Below are 21,287 nucleotides of genomic sequence, written 5' to 3' on the forward strand. Positions count from 1 at the left end.
CCATGAAGTTTTCTGAGGTAAGCTGATATACTGTGTCATAGGATGCATGGATTAAAATACTGGACACTTGCGTTCCATACTCTAGATTTAAATCCTTTGTGACCCATTAGCTACTTAATTTCTCTAAGCCTCACATGTCCCATCTATAAATGGGGAGTGATAATAGTTCCCAAAAGATGTCATGAGGGCTAAATGATATGTTTAGAATGGTAGGCAGCATGCATTAAGTGCTTAATAAATATTAGACATTATTTTTTGCATGCAGGCTGGCAGGCTTTAAGCATTTGTCTTGGTCTGGAATTCCCCAGATGCAGCCCCTAAACACAAGTGGTATATCTAGGAGAGGATCGTCTCACACCAGTAGGTGAATGAGAGAAGTGAGGCAGGGGGGGAAGAGGCCAATCATAGGGGTGTCATCACAATTGCCTCTGTGCTCAACTGGAGGTTACTGCATCAGGGGACTCTAGGAGACAGAACAGGACACCCTACAGAACTATCCCACCCAAGGGGTGTTTATCCATGAGCTTCCCGTCCATCTTTGGTTGAGACCTGCTCCCAGGGGCATTAACACTCTAGGACCTGGGACAGAAAATCAGAAAATGGCAGGTAGTTCAGAGTAAGCAGCCTTCTCACATTGGGGAGCATAAGGGGCATAGGAGGGGAGCTAGAGGCCCACCATCACTGTTTTTAGATCACTGAAATGAAGTTCCTCTATATATTTATTTTAATGGGGTCAACTCGTGACTATAATACAACAAAACAAAACAAAAAAACTGTGTTCATTCTATGTTGGTTGTCTTGGAGGTATTGAGACAAGAAATAAATTATGTAGCTTTAAAATATTTGTGTGTCAGTTCCCACCAAATCAACATGATGTTGAGAATAATATATGGAGTTTCAACCCTAATTCTGCTTTGAAAGACTTACCTCTCCCCCAATATTCATTACCTAAAACTAGGGAGGTATCCAACAATTTTCACAGTGCTGTGCAATAGCTAAACCCTCATGGAAAAGAAAAACTCTCTCTTTTTCCAAGAATCACCAAACTTTTAGCAGCCGCAATGACAGGCTTCTTCAGTAAATGAAACCATTTGAGTTTTAAGGAAAAATAATATATTAAGACTTTCTTACACATCCAGAGGTTCAAATACTGAAATGATAATTAACACCATAAACTCCATCCCTACATTTAAAAATGTATCTGTTGCATAATTTGATTGTGTCTTTTTCATGTGAAAAGGAGGAGAGTCTGTATATTTGGCCAATGTTTCTAAAAATAAATAACTGCCTCAAAGGAAAAGACTGGAAAGTTTGCCCATCTAAAATATAAACTATTTTAAAAATAAATAAATAAACTATTTTGTGTTACAAAAACAACAATAGCAACCCTAATGTTAAAAGCTAATAAAAAAAATAGGGCAGTTTCCATATTAGATAAAAGAGCACTATGTAAAGAAAATTACAAATCAATAACAAAAAGGCAAACATCCAGTAGAAAAGCAAAGAAAAGGCAAGATCAGCTGAGAATTTTATCTGTTTCAGAGTCTGATCATTTGTCGTATTTTCTTTTTTTTTTTTTCAGTTGTCGTATTTTCAAATGAAAAAGAACCATATGTAAATGGCCCAAGTTTCTAAAGCAAACAATTAGAGTTTGGTATGATATATTCAAGTTTACAGAAGGCACATGGTCAAAAAAAATAAAAAGATGTCCAACTTCACTACTTTTCAAAATATGGCAACATATCAAAATACACATCAAGATACACCTCAGAACACACACACACACACACACACACACTCATATATCTCAGGGGTGGTGGTGTTATTTTAAGGAATTGGCTTATGCAATGGCGGGGACTGGCAATTCAGGTAAGAGGTGAGGTGGCAATCTTGAGTTTGGAATCTGCAAGGCAGGTTAGCAGGCTGGAAATTCAGGGACGATTTCTTTTTTTTTTTTTTTTTTTTATTAATTTTTATTGGTGTTCAATTTACCAACATACAGAAAAACACCCAGTGCTCATCCCGTCAAGTGTCCACCTCAGTGCCCATCACCCATTCCCCTCCAACACCCGCCCTCCTCCCCCCTTCCACCACCCCTAGTTTCAGGGACGATTTCTATTGTTACAGATTTAGCTCTTCGGGCCTTCAATTGAATAGATGAGGCTCATTCACATCATGGAAGGTAATCTGACATACTTACTCCGTGTCTACTAATATGTCAATCACATCGACGAAATAACCTCACAACAAGGTCTTGACTAGCATTGGACCATGCAATCAGGCACCAAAGCCTAACCAACTTAACACATAAAATGAACAACCAAGGATGGTCATGCCTGATACTTCACAGAGAAAATAGAGTCCTCAGAAAGATGCTTTCTCAACTTCAAGTTCTCAGTTCAATGCCCCATCTCCTCTCTCAGGACTGCTCACTAATATTTGAGTCTGCTGACTACATCCTCCTTCTTTTTTTTTTTTTAATTTTTTATTTATTTATGATAGTCACAGAGAGAGAGAGAGAGGCAGAGACACAGGTGGAGGGAGAAGCAGGCTCCATGCACCGGGAGCCTGATGTGGGATTCGATCCCGGGTCTCCAGGATTGCGCCCTGGGCCAAAGGCAGGCGCCAAACCGCTGCGCCACCCAGGGATCCCCCTACATCCTCCTTCTTGAAGGACCCTTTCTTGGATCCATGTTTCTACCTGCCTCTGGATTTTCCATTTCTTGGAAGCCTCTTGTAAGGATCCTCTTCAGCTTCCATCTTTGAATTACTAGGGTTCCTGCGGGTTCTGACCCAAGCCCTGTCCTTTCACCCTTGGAATATTCTCAACTTTTCTGGACCATTGACTGGTATCACCTAGGACTGCACACACCTAACAATAGCAGGCACCCAACAATATTTTAACCAAATAAGGTCTGCTTTTTGTCTTAGAACAGGGAGTCTAGAGGTAAGCAATTCAGGACTGGTATGGTAGACCCCTCTTCACTCTGCTGTCCTCAGCATATGGCTTTGATCCTCATGTTCAAAGATGGCCACTGCTATAAGTAGGTGCAGCACCGACACCTGCCATGTCTCTGCACCAACTCTTTGGAATCCTACTCATTTACTTATTCAACAAATACTAAATTTCACAACTTACTATGTGCCAACACTCTTCTAGGCACTGGGAATACAGAAATGAAAAGATAGATTACAATCCCTGTTCTTGTGGAATTTACATTCAAATGGTGGGGGGTGGGGAATACAAAGTAAATAAGATAATAGAAAATAAATAATAGACAGTAAACAAGTGAAAAATCTGGTATGTTAGATGGTGATGAGCACTATGGAGAGACAGAAAGCAGAGAAGGGACCTAGAAGCTTAGGAGTGTGGAGTAATCTTAGGGTAGTCAGGGGAGGCCTCACTGAAGAGGTGACATCAGTTCTGCACTGAATTGAGAGACGTGTTGGAGCAAACCATTTGGTTGCTTTCTAAACACAGGGAAGCAAGTTGATAATGAAATATACTGTTAACATTTTTTGAAAATTACAGAAATATGAAACAGTCTATACTGATCCATCAATCATGTGTGTGCATATGTGTAAGTGTATGGCATGGAGTTATAGGTACAGAACAAACAGCAAGGACACAATCCAAACCAATAATAGGGTTTAATTTTGGTGAGGTGCAAAGAATTGCAGGGGAGTCAAGGTGAAGGTTTTTTTTTTTTTTTTAATCAGGAGAAGACATTCTTAGAAAATTTATATAATTAAAATTCATTTAAATTCTTTTTAATTATTAGGCAAAAAGACGATGGGGCAACAAACACTTATGTTCTTTCTCATATATTTCCAGAGTTGTTTTTTTGTTTCCTAACAAACTTGCAATTTTTTTAATAACCAGGAAAAAAAATGCAACAAAGCAATTTCCATTCTGTAATTATTTTTACTGCTCTTTGGCTCAACCAGCAGAATGACCCAGGGCCCATCTGTGTCATGGCTCAGGGCCCAGGGGGCTCCCTCTCCCTTGGCAGGCAGCAAGATGAGCCATCCCCACCACTGCTGCATCTGTGGCTGCCAGCATCACCTTGGCTACCTGCAGAGACACTCCTGCCTTGGCCCCTCGGGTGGGGAGAGCTCCCTCCCCATCAGGTTGCAAGGCCTATTAATATAAGATGAGCAGAGAAGCAAAGGGAGGAAGAATACATAGGGCCAGGCCTTCCAAAGGGGAAGTCCTGTTTCTTCAGTATTGACACCAGGCCGCATGGCGCATCTCCCTGATTAATCTGGCTCCCACAGTTTCTCTCTCTGGAGAAACTTGAGATAAGTTTCCCAGCAGCTGGGGCAAAGGGCAGTTAGATGCAGTGTCTTATTGCACAACCTTCCCATCGCACTCGTGTTCCAGATCATGGCGGCCACCTTGTTTCTCTCCTACCTCGTGGTGGAGTTTCTACAAGAGATTATGGAATGGCCTTTAACTACTTCTCTGCCCTCCCAACATCCTCTGCAACATGTTCTAGAGTCTTGGTTCTAGGTGTCCACATCTATCCCAATGTGGTCTCCTCTTCCCCAAGGGAAGGATGAATGCCTGTGATTGGTTGTAGGAGAGTCATTGGCATCAACTGGCAGATTTACCAGAACACCAACAGTCTCTTTGGCTACTTTATTTGAAGCATAGAATTATGGACTGAGTCTTTTTCCCCTTTCTTTATGAATCTACCTCACCCTTTTATTTATCATGACTCCAGCCTGTAAAGTGTGTGTGTGTATGTTTTGGGATAGCCAATTCTAAAGAAACTACAAATAATGCTGCTCTGTTAACAAGCCTACAACAGTTACACAGGATGAACCTGCTCGCAGAAAGACAGATTCATGGTGCTTATTACTAGGTTTGGTAAGTTCTGACACTAGCCTTTTCATCGGATATGAATATTTACATTTTTTAAAAAGATTTTTATTTATTTATTCATGAGAGACACAGGGAGAGAGAGAGAGGCAGAGACACAGGCAGAGGGAGAAGCAGGCTCCATGCAGGGAGCTGACACGGGACTCAATCCCGGGTCTCCAGGATCACACCCTGGGCCGAAGGCAGCGCTAAACCATTGAGCCACCCGGGCTGCCCAAATATTTATATTTTCTTTAGGAGATAAAAATCAGCTGATGGGAAGTTAAGGCAATGCTGACTTTGTTTTGTGAGAAATAAAAACTACTCAGGAGGAGCCGAACCATACTGAAGGCTCATAATTTCTAAATATTCCCTGAAACAAGTTGATAGTCTGGGTTTTTCACATCTTTGTGGAATGCCTAGTTTCGTCTCCACACAGAGATAGAGGAACTTCTACTCAGGAAGGAAAATATTTATTTTCTTTTTTTTCCCCATTTCTGAGGGGAAAATATTTCCAACTTCACCCTCATTATTTTTTATGGTTGCTGAAGTATTTTCATTATATTATCTAAAAGAATCCTGGACTAAATAAAGTAGAAAACCAAAGGCATATGAAATGGTTTCCTGGCCAGGAAGATACTGCAACCATCTCAGGAAAGTTTCTGTCCTCAAGAAAAACAAATGAAATCATGGCCTGCCAAGCCACCTCATGGAATGCAGAAAATACTTTCTGCTCTTTTTTCCTCTGAAAGCTTGGACATGGAGTCACAGTTTATTTGTTGAACACACTCTTCTTGTTTCTTGTAACCATAGACTCTGGTCTAGTGGAGTGTTTCTTGTGTCAGGCTACTGCTGAGCCAATATTTATCATTTTAGAAATTTCCATGAGTCATAAAATAAACCTGCAACCGGCAGTACCTTCTATGGGTGTTTCTTTCCTAGTGTTTTTTTAAATAAAAGGAAAAACACTGAATTTGGAATCCAGTGCCCGGCATTTATCATACCACATAGATATTTTCTCCTGAGTGGAGGATCCTCCTGATATTCCAAAGCCATTCCAGGTGTGTTGCCTGCTGCCTGAAGAACCTTCCTGCCCAACAGCCCGGACCCCTTGTCCAGAGGGCCAGGCCAGGGCTGGAAAGGAAGCTATAGAGGTTTAAAGGGTGGAAATGACTCACTGACTCAAGGGGTGGGAGGAAACGGTTTCCATGGGAGTAAGAATATAAATGAGCAAGTAATTCCTTCCACCTCTAGTGTGGAAAATCTTGTGAGGGGTCCTAAATTTACTGACCAAATGGAAAAAAAAAAAAAAAAAAGATTGCAAGATGTGATGTGTGGCCCTCATTTATATGTAAAAATGTGTTACACTAGTGCTTACTCCCTCTATGCTGATCAGCCTCTTTTCCCCAGATGTGGACCAGCTGAGAGAACACCAGCTGGACAATTATAGCAACTTCCTGATTTTGCTGTAAAAACAGGCCCTGTGTCAAGAGCCCAAGGCCTAGAGTTTATAAATCAGAATTCAGAGGTCTGCCTTAGCGTTACTAGGATATTCTACTAATTGCAAATATGGTACTAGATACTCAATAACTCTTCTGTATAGTGCAGGCATTATATTTTAGGATCAAAGGGGTTAACCTCATTAACATCTTCACTTTGCAGGTGAGGACAAGGAGGTCCAGAGAGGCGTACCTCCTAAGAGGTCAGACAGCAGTCAAGCGCAGAACTTGTGCCAATGCTATCAAATACCTTCTTGGAAGACTAGTGATAGAAATACTGGAGTCTTAGTGATAAAAGCAAAACCAGTTATACTAACAGGCACTCCAGTTTCACACGATGGCCATTGTCCCTCAGCTGTTTCCAATGGAGCTGCTCTTGAATATGCTCCAAGTTTCTTCACTGGGTAAAGCTGGGGTTTTTTGGCTGAAGAACCCTTTGACATCCTTCTTCCCACTCCCAGAAGGGAAGACTGGAAAGCAAGCCATAACACGCCCCAAAGCAAAAAAACAAAACAAAGCAACAACAAAACTCCTGCACCTACATCTCTCTCAGTATCTTGGTCCATGTAGTCGTTGGTAGAAACATTAGATGTTTTCCTTCTCCAATCATCAGTCTCTGAATTGGCCCCCTAGCCATCTCTTCATGCTCATATTCATCAACCTAAGTGAGAAATCATGTCGGTAGTAACAAATGTTCACTTCCTTCCTTTCCAGATGCCTCACTAAGATCTGGTAACACCTCCCTGGTATGATCTCCCCCCATTAGTAGGATCCTGAGAATTCCCACAGGGACCTGGGCCAAGTTTATCTTGGCATTGATCTGTTTTCACTCATGATCTCCTTGTGGCAGGGCCCATGACTTATTTATCTTTGTATTCCTGGTAGCTAATGTGGCCATGGCTGGCACACAGTAGGACCCAGTAAACACCTGTCAAATCTAACTGAAAACTTTTCAGAGTGGCCTCCCATGTAAACAAAACACTTGCTTTGCCTCCCAAACATAAACTTTTTTTCTTTTTCAACACAAGAAATTGTGGGGAGAAACTCAAGTGGTGATAGTAGATGACAGGATGATGCAAACATCTTTTAAAAAGGCCAGGCTGCTTGGATTCCTACTGGTTAGAGTATATTAGATTGAATCATAAGAATGTCCTACTTTGGGGGAACCTGGTTGGCTCAGTTGGTTAGAGCATTCAACTCTTGATCTCAGAGCCATGAGTTCAAACCCCATGTTGGGTGTGGAGCCTACTCAAAGAAAAAAAAGAATATCCTGATTTTGTAGGTCAAAGATAGCTGAATATCATCCATTTCTTAGGTTTAGCCTAATATAACTGAAAATAACATAATTATAAATACATTACTTTATACAGGGGCTATAAATTCATTTTTTTCATTCATCCACCCTGACCTCTTTACCATGATCTACATGGTCCTATGTCATTTGATTATTAGTTATACTTTCAGTCTTGTTTGGGTCCACCCATCCGGGCTCTCCTGGCTCCAGTCACACTGTCTTTCTTCTGTTTTTAGTGACCTCATCCCATCTGCTTGGGATGCTCCCCACTCCTATTATCACACGGTGTTGGTCCTTCTCGGCATTTAAGCCTCAGCTTCAATTCTGCCTCTTTCGATGAGACTTCTCTGAGCACTGATTTAAGTGTGTCCTTCCTGTTCCCAGTTACCCTCGGTCATATCACCCAGTTTTATGGTCAATAAAGTACTTTTTTGCTTAGTTGTGTATTTGCCTAGGATTTAAGCTCCAGGACTGCACAGGAGCCTTGTTTGCCTTATGCTCTGAAGAGCTGAAAGGTTGTAGGCCTAATCTGAATGCTGAAATGATGGATTCACTAACTTTAAAAATGCAGCAGAACTCCAGAAACCAACATTGCACTGTATGTTAACTACAATTTAAATTTTAAAAAAATGCAGCAGAACTAGTTTTCAAGTATTTTCTTCCCTTGGTTTGCTGATTTCATCATCTAGATACTTTGTACAGTTAGATACTGGCCCTTTCCTCTAACCTTCTCTCTGAAAGTCTTTTCATCTTCCTTTTTTAAAGGTTTATTTATTCATGAGAGACACATTGAGAGAGAGAGAGAGAGAGAGAGAGAGGCAGAGACATAGGCAGAGAGAGAAGAAGGCTCCTTGAAGGGAGCCCAGTGTGGGACTTGATCCTAGGATCCTGGGATCACACCCTGAGCCAAAGACAGACGCTCCAACCACTGAGCCACTCAGGTGCCCCTCTTTGCATCATCTTTACCCTTTCTTGATACATTGAGACAGTGAACTACTCGACCTCATCTTCTCACATCCTTGTTATTTACATATATCCAATCTATTGTCCACCCCATCCACTGATTCTTTTAGTTCAAGAATATTTTATATTCTTAATGTTTGCAACTTTTCCATGACTGCTCATTTTTGCTTTTGGACTCCCAGTGTCTTTCCTTGAGAATATTTACTATTCACATTTTGATTTCTCGTCCTTCTTCTGCTTGAAATTGTTCAGCTTGTTGTCTTTCTTTCATAATGCTGAGATTCCTCCTCTATGAGCTTTACCTATGAACTTAGGGTTTTCGTTGGGCTGGGTTTGTACAGAATACCTGGGGCAGGACTTGAGAATGGGCGCCAGTCCTGGAGGGTTTGCGGGGGAAGACAGGTGGAGATGTACCAAGCTGGGAAACTTCTAAAGTTGCCCCCTGGGCACCCCCTCCCAACCTCAACCAGGAGGCTGTGCCCTTCCAGATGACTTCTGAGTACCCTCTCCTTTCCACAGTATAACTATTTAGTCCCCAGAGGCAGCAGAGGTGAGAAAGGAGTGAAGGAAAGCTCTGAGCATGGACAATCCATTTGTGTGTATTGGCACCATCTTTACACACCCCCTCAGAGCTGCCTGGACATTACTCAGTAGGCTTGGCGGTGGGCACTCCACTGGTAATGAGGTTTTCTAGTCCTCCAATAGTTATAGGATAAGCTAAATGACTTCAAGCTTTCCAGCTTTTAAGAGAAACCCTCTTATTTTCATAATTTGCTCCAGAATTTCTAGTCACTTCATTCCTACTCTTCATGATTTTAACTTGTGATCACATTCAATCCTTGCGCTTCTTTACATTCTGGAAAGTTTGAAGTCATTTAGTCTACCCTTAAATCAAATACTGGATTCCTTTATTTGCCCCTTTCTGATTTTTTTGTGGCTCCTTTTTTCCTCCAAGAGTGTAGGAACCTGATCAGAACCGAAGAGAGTACACCATTACTTCTGAAAAATGGGAAGACGATATGGATAGATCCCCAAGATACGTGCTGAATGAGTGAATAAAAACAAGCTGCAGTCCTACATGCATTGTGAAGGCCATCTGTGTTTTTATAAATGGTCTAGACTGTAAGGTCTGGAAGGTTTCATGCTGCACTGAGAACCAGTGTAGCAGCAAACCAATCTTGGCATATAGATTGTGGGGGAGGAACTGCAGGACTGTTCATTCATCCCTACCTTGAGTTTCCTTTTTAGAGTTTTTCTCAAACTTTTCCTGAAACATTCAGTTTAACGGATGGGCTTCAGGACAGTCCACAAACTCCCTGAAAATGTACGCCATGCTTTGTGAGGAGGAGCAAACATCGACTTTTCTAGAGAAAGGGTCTATACTTTTCACTGGAACCTCAAAGGGAACATATGGCCCAAGAGTGGTAAATAATCACTGGTCAAGAGTGTTGTGCTTCTTTCTGCTCCATTTTCTTATGGTCTAATTCAAGTAGTACACTAGTAACTAAAAACATGTATTGATTATTCAATTTTTAATGTTATAAAATAGCAGTATATGACTTTTACTGTACCATGAAGACTAATAGAGAAATCAATAGTGTTACCATGTGGTACTGCATCATTCTCATGAATGTACTTAAATATATTTAGCCCTTTCCTAAAATAGAGGTCTAGGCCCTTGGGGAAGCCATTCCAAGAGGACCCAGCTATGATAAAGGAATGTCCAGAATGTATTTTTGACAGCTTCCATTTACTTTGTTTTATATAAACCCCCTCTGTGGTGTTAAGGAAGCAACAAGAGGTACCTCAACTCTTTTGTTCAGCAACATGTATGACTGATGTGTCAGGCGGTCTGGTAGTAAAGGTCCTGGGCTTGGGATCAGATCACTTACTCCTCTGCGTTCCTAAGGAACATTTCTTCACCTTGCCTCATCTGTAGAATGGGAGTAAATAATATCTCCCCACGGGCAGTCGCTGCTGGTTATCTCTCTATACCCACTTTCCCCTTCTTCCCTGGTAGAGGAACTCCACAATTTCTAAGCTGAGCACATTGTGGCTCAGAGAACAGACCACATTTCCCAGTCTCCCTTGCAGCCACATACTACATTTGGGTCAATGAGATAAAAGTGGAAGCCCTGGCTGGCACTTCTGGGAAGTTTCTTTGAAAGGAAAGGGGTAGGGTGACCTGGGTGGCTCAGCGGTTGAGCATTTGCCTTTGGCTTGGGCCGTGATCCTGGGGTCCTGGGATTGAGTCCTGCATGGGGCTCCCCGCAGGGAGCCGGCTTCTTCCTCTGCCTGTGTCTCTGCCTCTCTGTGTCTCTCATGAATAAAAATAAACAAAATCTTTGAAAAAAAAAAAAATAAAATAAAAGGAAAGGAGTAGACTTCAGGTTTACCCATCCTGCATGTAAAGAGCTTAGAAGCTGCCACTTTCTCCTAACAAGTAAAAAGCTAAACAGACAACTCTTCTTGGATCCGTAAGAGAGGCGAATTGCTGTGCCCCAAACTGTTGACAAGACAGGCCAATACAGGGAATTGTGGCTTACCAGAGCAGAGACTCACAAGTAGAAACCACCAGCCCTGGTAGGAAAAGTTGAATTGTAACTGACAAATTGCTGGAGGCTCAATGTGGACAAGTCTGGAGTTAGGAAGCTGGGGAGAGTCAGTCATAGGGCCGCCCCCACCCCCCACGCCAGGCCACACGTCTGTTTCACCTCCTGAAGCCTGACCAGCTTCCCACAGTAAATGTCAAATAAAAACCCCCTCTTGCTTTCAGAATTCCAGAATGGGGAGGGGAGGAGGAAGGAACCATTTTGAATACACAGAGCCCGGTGTACTAACAAGGTCTACCCTGAGGAGAAACTAGTTACCAAAACCTAAGTGATTGGGGAAAGAAGACACTCACCTGGAGCCCACTCTAACTATCCTGTCCCACTGAAGGGCAGGGTTTGGTGTGAAGAGGATGGGGGGGTGGGGTGGGGGCTATTTCTAAGAAACACTTGTGAAGTTCACAGTCCGGGGGCAGAGGCTCAGTAAAAATGAGACCAAATCATAGCACTGTAGAATGCCTCCCCCTTCTCCACCTCACCACATCACTAAAGGACTACTTACTGCTGTTCCTTTCATCCAGTGCATGATGTCCAGCTACCAAGAAAAAACTGGAAAGCATACCAAAAGGCAAAACAAACAAGACCCACAGAAATCAAGAATGCCTATTAGTAGACGGCACGGAGGAGAAAAGAATTTCTGAGCTGGAAGATACATCTACAGAATCCTCAAAACCAAAAAGCAAAGACAACAAAGACTGAAACAAACAAACAAACAAATCCCAGAACAGAGTATCCAAGGAATGTAGGACCACTACAAAAGCTGTAAGATACACAAAATGGGATTACTAGAAGGGAGAAAAGAGTCAGACTTTCACCACATTATTATTGTCATACATCAAACCAAACCAGACCCAGAAAAGTCAAGGGCACACCAAGCAGGATGAACACAACACGAAACAAAACACAGCACCTAGGCATATCATTTGCAGATTCACAGAAAATCAAGGATTTTTTTAAAATTCTGAAAGAAGAGGAAAAAAACAATATTACCTAGAGGAACACACAATTAGTGACTCCTCAGAGGACTGAACTGGGACTATGAGATTAGGCCGTAAGGGTGCTCAAGGGGAGAGGGAACAGGTGAATTTACAGGAAGGCAGGTGAGAAATTACAAATAGTTTTCCTACACTGTTTACTGACAGGGTCATGTCCTCTTGGGGCTGGGGAGCGGGGTGTATTTTTTCCAGGTTATTAACATACATCTCTCTTCAAACTCCTCATTAATATGATTGACTCTTCCTTGCCACTCATATTGTTGGTTTTTTCCTTCTTTTTAAAAAGATTTCTTTGGAAGAGAGAGCACAAGAATCTCAACCAGAAGCACACAAGAGAGCACGAGAATCTCAACCAGATACCCTGCTGAGTGCAGAGCCGATTGTAGGATTCCATCTCATGACTCTGAGATCAGGACCTGAGCTGAAACCAAGGGTTGGTCACCCAACTGACTGAGCCACCCAGGCACCCTTCATATTATTGGTTTTAAATGAAAGTGCCTATATGTTCATACCAAATGTGGAAAAATGTTCTAACTTTTTTTTTTTTAAATGTTCTAACTTTGACATGGAATAGATCCATCTCATATTTAGGAGAACTTTTGGTAAAACCTTTCCCTCTGTGGCATGAGGAAGGATAGAAAGATCTAGAAAAGTTATGTGTAAAGGCAGAGGTTAAAGTATATTGGCCTCTTAAAAATGGAGGCTCATTGTAGGTTACAGTGAAGTGATATAGAAGTTTGCTTTCTATATTGTAAAACATTTTAGATATTGGTTCATTTACTGAACATGTATTAAACACCTATTATACATCAGGGACTATGAAAATCCATTTAAGGTACATCCTAAACAGCCCCTGTCCTTGAAGAACTCTCAGTCTAAACTGGCTGTGGTGGCAACTGTTATATAAACAATTACAGAGCTACATTAACATAGGGAAAATCCTAATACCTCACTACTCAAAGTATGGGTTGAGGACCAGACCAAGCCTCTAAAGCCCCTGAATTTGCATTTTAACAAGGTCCTCAGGTGATCTGGGTGCTCATCAGGATTTGAGAAGCAATGAACTGTAGGATTATAGACGAAACCACTAATGATCCCTTGAGAAGTGGTGAGAGGTCTTCAGAATGGAGGGGTAATAGGAACGTTCCTGGCTGAAACACTAACAGGTCCGTAATTATGGGAGCTAGAAAGAGTAATAAGGGTTCTGGAATGAGAAGTTTAGTCTGAAAGAAGACTGAGCACTTTGGGAGATGTGGGAGACGGAGCAGAAGAGGTCTGAGGCCAGAGGCAGAAGGGCCAGAATGGCCTGCTTAGGAAGACTTAGAAAATTTTAAGCAGGAAAAGTGACAAGATCAGATTCTTATATCAGGATATAACATGGTGGTAGGGTGAAGGATGAAATGCAGGGGAGAGGTGAAAGCCGGCAGATTTTTATCCTTTAATGAGCAGGCGCCAACTTTGCACTAGAAGTCTTTGAGGACTTTAGAAGTGGAGGGGCCGCTGAGTCCCTTGGAGAGAAACAAAAAGTTCCAGCTGCAGTTGTATACAGATGGGTTCTTTCTTCTCAAAGTGCGATGCCCAACAGCTTTATTATATTAGCATTATCTGGAAATTATTAGAAATGCAAATTATTGCGTCTTAACTCAGATATACTGTCAGAAACTCTGGGGCCAGGACACCCAAATCTTTACCAAGTTCTTCTTCAATCTTTTTTTTTTTTTTTTAAGTTCTTCTTCAATCTTGAGAGCACTGCTCTAGTCTGCAAAAATCTCATAGCAGGTGGTAAAGGCTTAGAATCGCCACAAACTTACTTCCTTTCTAGAAAAGAATTAAAAAAGAAAAAAAAGGAGGAGGGTAATGAGAAATAAGTTTCTATGTTGAATCGGCAGAACAAAAGCCACACAATAGTCTAGATTTCATATAGTGCCCAGAAAAAAAAAAGATAAAAACACCCACACACAAAACCGTCTTGTCCCAAAGCCTCACATTTGGAGAAATAAAATAATTTTGGTAGAGACCGTGATGTTCTCGGTAGCCTAAATTAAGTAAAACTTAAACTAAGTAATCATCCCAGTTGTAAATTCTTTGTTCCCTTCGCTGCCCACAAAAACGGCCTCAGGAAAAACACTGGGATTCCTTCTGGCCCTCTCAAAACTGTGCTTCTGATGGAACCGTCTATTAAAAAAAAAATTCAACCCTAAATTAAAAGCCCCCAAAACGGAGCGGCGGGGCTGGCGCCGTCGTCCCCGGAACACGCCACCGTTTCCCAGCCACACCCCTGCGGACCGCCGCGCCTCCTTCCCCGGCTGTTCCCAAAGATAAATAAATCACTCCTTGTTTTTTCCAGACCTGAAATTAGCGGTGACTCACAGAGTACTCTGCATGGCCACAGTCGCCTGGGGAAGAAGGAAAAATGTGCAGATTTTTCCCTCACGCGAGGGCCCGCCGTGCCGGGCTGGGCCAATCAGGGGAGGACGGCGGGAATCGCACCAAAGTAGGTAAAAAATGCGGGACGTGCTCCCGGCGCCGCGGCCTGCGCCCGGGCTCCCCCGGGTCCTCCCTCGGTCTCCCGCTCCGGGGAAGCGGCCCCCCTCGTCTTCCCCCTTCCTCCCCCCTCGCGCCCCCATGCCCCCTCCGCCCGCGTCCTCCCAGGCCCCGCCCCAGCGCGGCGCACACCTGGCCAGGTGGCTACTTCCATGTTAGGGCAGCGGCAGCGCAGTGGGCGGGGCGCGACGCGACTCCGCCCCCCCCGGCGGGTTGAGGGTGCCCGGTCCTCGCCGGCAGGTGCCATCCCTGTCTCTGCCGCCTCGTCCCGAGCAGATGAGGGAGGCCCCACCCCACAGGCCTGAGCCGGTGAGAGCGGCTCGCGGCCCCCAGTCCCCGGAACACGAGGCAGAGCCCTCCGCCCGCTCTCCGCGCGGGGCGCTGCCTGGCCGCCGGTTGCGTGGCAACGGCCGGCAGCGCGTGACGTGCGCAGCCGCGTTGGGGCTCGGGGCTCGGGGCGCGCACCCGCGCCCGCGCCCGCGCCCCGCCCCGCCCCGCCCCGCCCCGCCCCGCCCCGCCCCGCCCCGCCCCCCGGCAGGCTCGCGCCGCGCGTCGCCTGCTCGCTGGGTCTGTCGCTGGCTCTGCGGTGCGGAGGTCGCTCTGCAAACTCGGCGCCGGCCGGCTCCCCTTCCGCGTCCCTGCGACCGACCGCTGCGGCGAAGATGGTGAGTGGGAGGGAGCCTGAGACGCGGGCTGAGGCGGCCGGGGCGGCGCGGCGTGCGGTCGGGGCTGGGGCGCGGGGGACCGAGCCCGGCTGCAGCCCCCGGGCGCCGGAGGGCGTCTGGGCTTCGCCGCTCGGGCGGCTCCGGGCCGCTGCGTCGCTCGCCTGCGCTGCGCTGCGCGGCGGCCGGCGGAGCATCGCGCCCGCGGCTCCCCCCGCCCGGGCCTGGGGACGACCTGCCGGGACCGCGCACCGCCCCCCCGCGGTGACGCCCCCGGAGTCCGCCGGCCGCGGCGGGGGCGTCGGGATGCGGCGCGGGGCTGGTGGGCGCCGGGCGGCCGGGGGCTCGTGCGAGCTTCGGCGCGTCCCCTACGGAACATCAGGCCTTTCCTGAACGCCCTAGAGGGCGGCCTGAGCGCCGCGAGCTCGACCGCGGCAGCATTGGAACGGGCGGCCTCGCGGCGCTTCGTCGGTCCTATCGGGCCATCAGCTCCCGCGGCGCTCCCGCGGCGCTCGTCGGGCTGGGCGGCTGCTCCCTTAACCCCTCCCTGCCCGGTCTCTCCGCGTAAGCTTAGACATTTTCTTTTACCAAAGCGAACAGTTCGGCTGTGCCAGAACTTCGGGTGCGAGCAGTGGGCATGATGCTGGGATGCTAGTAAGAGCGAACGGAACAGCCTTTGGAAGGCGCGTTGAATTATCCTAGTCACTGAAAAGTAAATATGCTCTTACAGGGGATGGACGCTTGGCTTAACTCACTTATTTTCCACTCTAAACTGTCTGTCTAAAACAGTATTCTTACCCGCACCATCAAGTAGAACATTTTGTCGTTTTCTTTAGTCTGCGCTCGCCGTTACCATTTTTGGTCAATGATTTGCAGGCAAAGGCTTACCAGACTTTGCTAGAAATATTACGCTGTTACTGCCTCTGTCTGCCTGGAAGCAGTTGGTACCCGTTTACTGGCATACAGAATGTTTTCGCTGAATGGCAATTTTGGTTTTCTTAAGGTAGTGCAAGGAAGAAAAAGAGATTGACCAGTAGTTTCTTGACTAAGGAGATGTAGTAGGAATTTAATAGTGTTGAGTTTTCTGTTCTTCTTTGGTTTAATTCTGTAAGCTACAAAGAGGAGCAGCGTCTTAAGACTTTTTTAGATCTCTGTAAGATTACACTGTATATGCTACTTTATATTGAAAGAGTTAATCTAAGGGTTTTGATTTAATTTAAGGGTCTCATAAATTTAAGACCATCCACTCTAATGAAACTGCCTTGAAGTGGGTTGGAGCCTGCTTTAGGTTCTTTTGATTTGACTTTTTTTTTTTTTTTTTGAGTTTTTATAATACAGACTTTATCTTCTATTTGAAAACAAGACCGGGCATTTTAACTTTAGTTAAATCCTTAAATTTTAGTTCAAGCTTAACTTTCACATTTCTGTGCACGCAAATAAAATGAAGAAAGGGTCTGTTTTATTTATGGTTTCTGCAAGAGGAAGAGAACTAAAATCAAGATGAGTGGGTTTTAGGGGGCACCTGGTGGCTCAGTGGTTGAGCATCTGCCTGCAGCTCAGGTCGTGATCCCCCCACTCCCTCTCCTGGGATTGAGTCCCACGTTGGGTTCCCTACAGGGAGCCTGCTTCTCCCTCTGCCTGTGTCTCTGCCTTTCTCTGTGTGTGTCTCATGAATAAATAAATAAAATCTTAAACAAACAAACAAACATAAGTGGGTTTTAGATACATAACAAACTTACTGGCCTTAGGCAGGTCAAGAAGACCTTACAAGCTCCTGTTTGGATGCTTGCAAATAGAGTTCAGAATACAGACGGACCATTTGTAAGGGTTACTTTTGTTAGCCTTATGAGCACAGAACATCTCCTTTCAGTGTTGGCCAGTAGAGGGTATTATGAAGATTGAAAGTTCTTTTATCTTTTATTCTAGATTTTAGCACTCTACCTCTGTATTTGAAACTGAGGTTCCAAGTTTCTAAAGTTTTTGGTTGTTGTTGTTACGGTTAAATTTTAGGGGTTGACCAGTCGTTTAAGCATCCACGTCTTGATTTCCGCTCAGATCATCTTAGGGTTGTGAGATCCAGTCCTCGGTTGGGCTCAAAGCTGGGTGTGAGCATACTTAAGATTCTCTTCCTCTCCCTCTGCCCTTCCCCAACCCCTACTTGAGTTTTCTCTGAAGGGGGGGTGGGGTGGGTGGAATTCTTTTTAGCTGCTGATAGGTTTGTTCTGCATTAACAAAATCACTTCTGGTACTCACCAAGCTTTCTGGAAGCACTTGGGAATAAAAGCAATTTGAAACCCAACTCAAAAGATCACTTTTGGGCACTTTCAGATGAGATTTCATGTTTTCAGAATCTCACTTTACCGTGCCAAAAAAAAAAAAAAAAAAAAAAAAAGCCTGCCTACACAGGAACCACATCTACCCATCTACCCACTCCAGACAAAACTTTGGAGTGTGTGTGCGCACACGCGCGCTGAACATGCCGGTGTCCTCCTAAAAAGATTATTTACTAGTCTACCATTAAGTTCCTAGGTTTATCTGCTCAGTAGTTCTTTTGTTGGGTAAGGATCAAGACATTACACATAGACTTGCCTAGTGCCTCTTGTAACCAATGGCATATGACGTTTATAACATACTCTCTATAGCTCTCTGGGAGTAGGAGTATAATGTTGACCTTGAAATAGTAAAAGTCTGTATGATAATTCAGCCTTGCTGAAATCAGTGATGGTTAAGAAATCCACTTCCATCATTTTGCGTTTTGGGAAACTGCTGTAACAAACTGAGCTAATTGGCTCAGGATGAATTACAAATGCATTCTACCACTATGATTAGGAAAAATACCTTTACTTACAGTAATGTAGTGGAATAGGTTGGGCGTGTGTTCATGTGCCTATTTAACATGAAAAACAGACTGTAAGGGATTGATTGACTTGTGACCTTTTTTGACTCCACATCAAGTTTTAACATAATTTGCAAATTAATTTTGAAGCATGTTAAGCAGAGTACGCAGAAATAACAAGTCTTTTTGTATGAAAAATGAAAATATTTTTTTTTGTTGTATTTCAGGTTTCTATGTTACCATTACAGCTAAATCTGCATCTTCTTCTGCATCCCATTCTCTTCCCGCCCCAGAGATAACCATTCCTGTGTCAAAGACGTAATGTACTGGTCAATTAAGGAGATGACTTTTTTAAGGCTATTGCAATTGGGAGAACATTAGTTAATAAGGAATGTCTCAAAAAAAAAAAAAAAAAAAGACAAGGACCTGGGGCAAGTAAAACAGGGAGTCTTGAGGAACCACACAGGTCTTATCACAATAAACAAGGGCAGGATCTTTTTCTTACCAGTTTCCCAAAACGCAAAATGATGGAAGTGGATTTCTTAACCATCACTGATTTCCAGGAGCGCAAGGCTCAGGTGAACTTTAACATAATCAACTGAAATTAAAATATTTCGTTCTCATTGATATTTCCAGATCTTTAGCTATGTATGTTTGCAGCCAAAATAATATATACTGTTTTGATGTGTTCTTAAATTTCGTATAAATGTTATATGCTTTAGGTATCCTTTTGCAACTTGGCGAGTTTTTTGGGGGGAGGGAGATGATTTTTGGTTTTAACTGTAGCTATGGTTCTTTATATTAACCGCTAAATAGTTTCCATATTGTGACTATGTAAGTTTATCCATTCCCCTATTGATGAACATTTCCCCAGTTTTTCATCGTTTTATCTTTCGTTTGTCTATGTAAACAGTTTTGCAATTGACAGTTTCCATATTTTATGTTACTTATGTTGCCCCAGTGAGTGTGTTCTTGGTATAGACCCAAAAGTGGAAGCCCTGGATTGGAGGGTGTGTGTTTATATTTTTTACTCTAAGTAGTTCTAGTTTGCATCCCAGCTACATTTATCAGCCTGTTTCTCCATTTCTTTTCACCACTTGGTATTATGAATCTTAAAACCTTTGCCAATCTGATGGGTGTGAAAATAACTTTTAATTTGTATTTCAGTTTTTTTTAAAATTTGTATTTCTCTTCATTAGTACTAAAGTATCTTTTTATGTTTATCGCAGCCTGTGTTTTTACATGCATGTCCGTCTGGTGAACCTGACATTATGTACTCATCATGTCTTCATCTAGGCTTATTTGTGGAGTCATAAAGTAAATCCAGTGTTAAAATCCTTAAGAATGTGATTGTCAATGTCAGAACTGCATACTGAGGGCTGATATCTTTCTCTAGAACCTCCATTTTTTGCATGCCTCTTAAGCTGCTAAGTAAGAGAAGTTAAATACCCTTCATTCTAGCCACTTGACATTGTCAGGCCCTGGTAGTGGTGGAATGCAGAATGATCCAGGATAGAGTTCCATCTTTGAGAGAGGCCATGGAGATTAACGTCCTCTACTTAATCTCTTTCTTTTTCTTGGGTAATTCATCCAGCCAGATGTTAAAAACAAACAAGCACAGGGGAATATATGGAAAAATCTCAGTGCTTTCCACTCAATTTGTGTGTGAACTTAAAATGTCCCTAAAAAAAGAAAGTCTACTAAAAAAGAAACAAAACAAATAATTATGACTATTTTTCATCAGTAGAATTGGTTTAAATCGAGCTGATGTTTAACTTACTATCCAGGAAGACTCCAGACTTTTTCATTTTTATGTTAATGTAACTTTATTTCAGTAATAACTAAGTTCTTTGCCATGAACACCATATTTGAAATTAGAAAAAAGTCTCAAAACTTGAAAAACTGTGGATTTAACACATATAAGGTGCTTTTATCTACAGAGCGAAAAGTAACTAGGCATAGTCTCTTTAGTGCTTGCAATTTACATACCAAAACCACAAAACCTACTAAAGGAGTAGAAGATTGTTATTCACAAATTTGAGCTTCCTTCCCTTGTAGTATATCCCTCTCTACATTGTCCATGAAAGACACACTCAAAAGATTTACACTTAACACTTCAGAAATATTTTAATCACAGTTTTTTATCTTTCCCTGCCTCCTTGTCTTGATGTTGGAAGTGAGTTGTCACTTGGCATTGTTGTGTTGCTGTTTATTTTTCTTGAAATTTTACTTTGGGAGAAGTATAGCAAAATAAACATCAGATTGGTTCATTTCAGTAATACTTTGACAAACGAGTTACTTAATTCATCTTGGGGTCTTCTGTATAAAGATCCTCCATGGCATTGAGTAGTTTTTAGTCTAGAGTGATTCTTAACTCTTTAAAAACTCTTCTGGTAGTTGGCATCGTAATGCTTATGTGTTTTACCCTATTCCTTGATTTGCTTTGGTATGTTAAAATTGAAGAATCAGTTTTTTGTGTAAATCTTTAAAAAACAGTTGACTTAAATAAAAATGTGATTAAAACTCACCTTTTTTTTTTTTTAATTTTTATTTATTTATGATAGTCATACAGAGAGAGAGACACAGGCAGAGGGAGAAGCAGGCTCCATGCACCGGGAGCCTGATGTGGGATTCGATCCTGGGTCTCCAGGATCGCGCCCTGGGCCAAAGGCAGGCGCCAAACCGCTGCGCCACCCAGGGATCCCAAAAACTCACCTTTTAATTTGTAGTTGAAAGTATGAAAAGGCAGAGAAAAAGCTGAGATTTTGGTTTTAGCATGAGAGAGGAGTGTCAGAGAATTCTTGTTCTGTTGTAACTGGGCATAGGATGAGCACTTCAAAGACAAACTCAGTGTATAAGATAGCAGGAACCCTACATTTGAAATTAATTTGTCATGTGTTCTTTTGGATTACATCAAAGAAAGACTATGTACTCTTTTCCATATTTTTGTGTTACTTTATAGGTTATTACTCCTGTTTGCCTTCTTACAGAAAAGAAAGATGAGTTTCCTACCCGTATTCT

At 43.1% G+C, this 21,287-nt stretch overlaps 2 protein-coding genes across 4 annotated transcripts in view; one reads left to right on the top strand and one right to left on the bottom strand.

Moving 5' to 3' along the window:
- BFSP1 (beaded filament structural protein 1) overlaps positions 1–15,190 on the bottom strand; it is a 68,464-nt gene extending 53,274 nt beyond the window's left edge. Inside the window, exon 1 of the mRNA XM_072736462.1 lies at positions 14,901–15,190. The gene's annotated coding sequence lies outside the window, so the exon portion shown is untranslated. The remainder of the gene's footprint in view (positions 1–14,900) is intronic.
- DSTN (destrin, actin depolymerizing factor) overlaps positions 14,502–21,287 on the top strand; it is a 37,442-nt gene continuing 30,656 nt past the window's right edge. Inside the window, exon 1 of one of the 3 annotated variants that reach the window (XM_072736463.1) lies at positions 14,502–14,718. In XM_072736463.1, the coding sequence (XP_072592564.1) occupies positions 14,638–14,718 (81 nt within the window). In that variant the 5' untranslated portion in view covers positions 14,502–14,637. Of the gene's footprint in view, positions 14,719–15,271; positions 15,434–15,724; positions 15,995–21,287 lie in introns of those variants that run through there. The other 2 variants (XM_026002377.2, XM_072736464.1) reach the window with 2 other exon arrangements.

The sequence above is a fragment of the Vulpes vulpes genome, chromosome 14 (genome assembly GCF_048418805.1).
Source record: "Vulpes vulpes isolate BD-2025 chromosome 14, VulVul3, whole genome shotgun sequence".
Lineage (NCBI taxonomy): Eukaryota > Metazoa > Chordata > Mammalia > Carnivora > Canidae > Vulpes > Vulpes vulpes.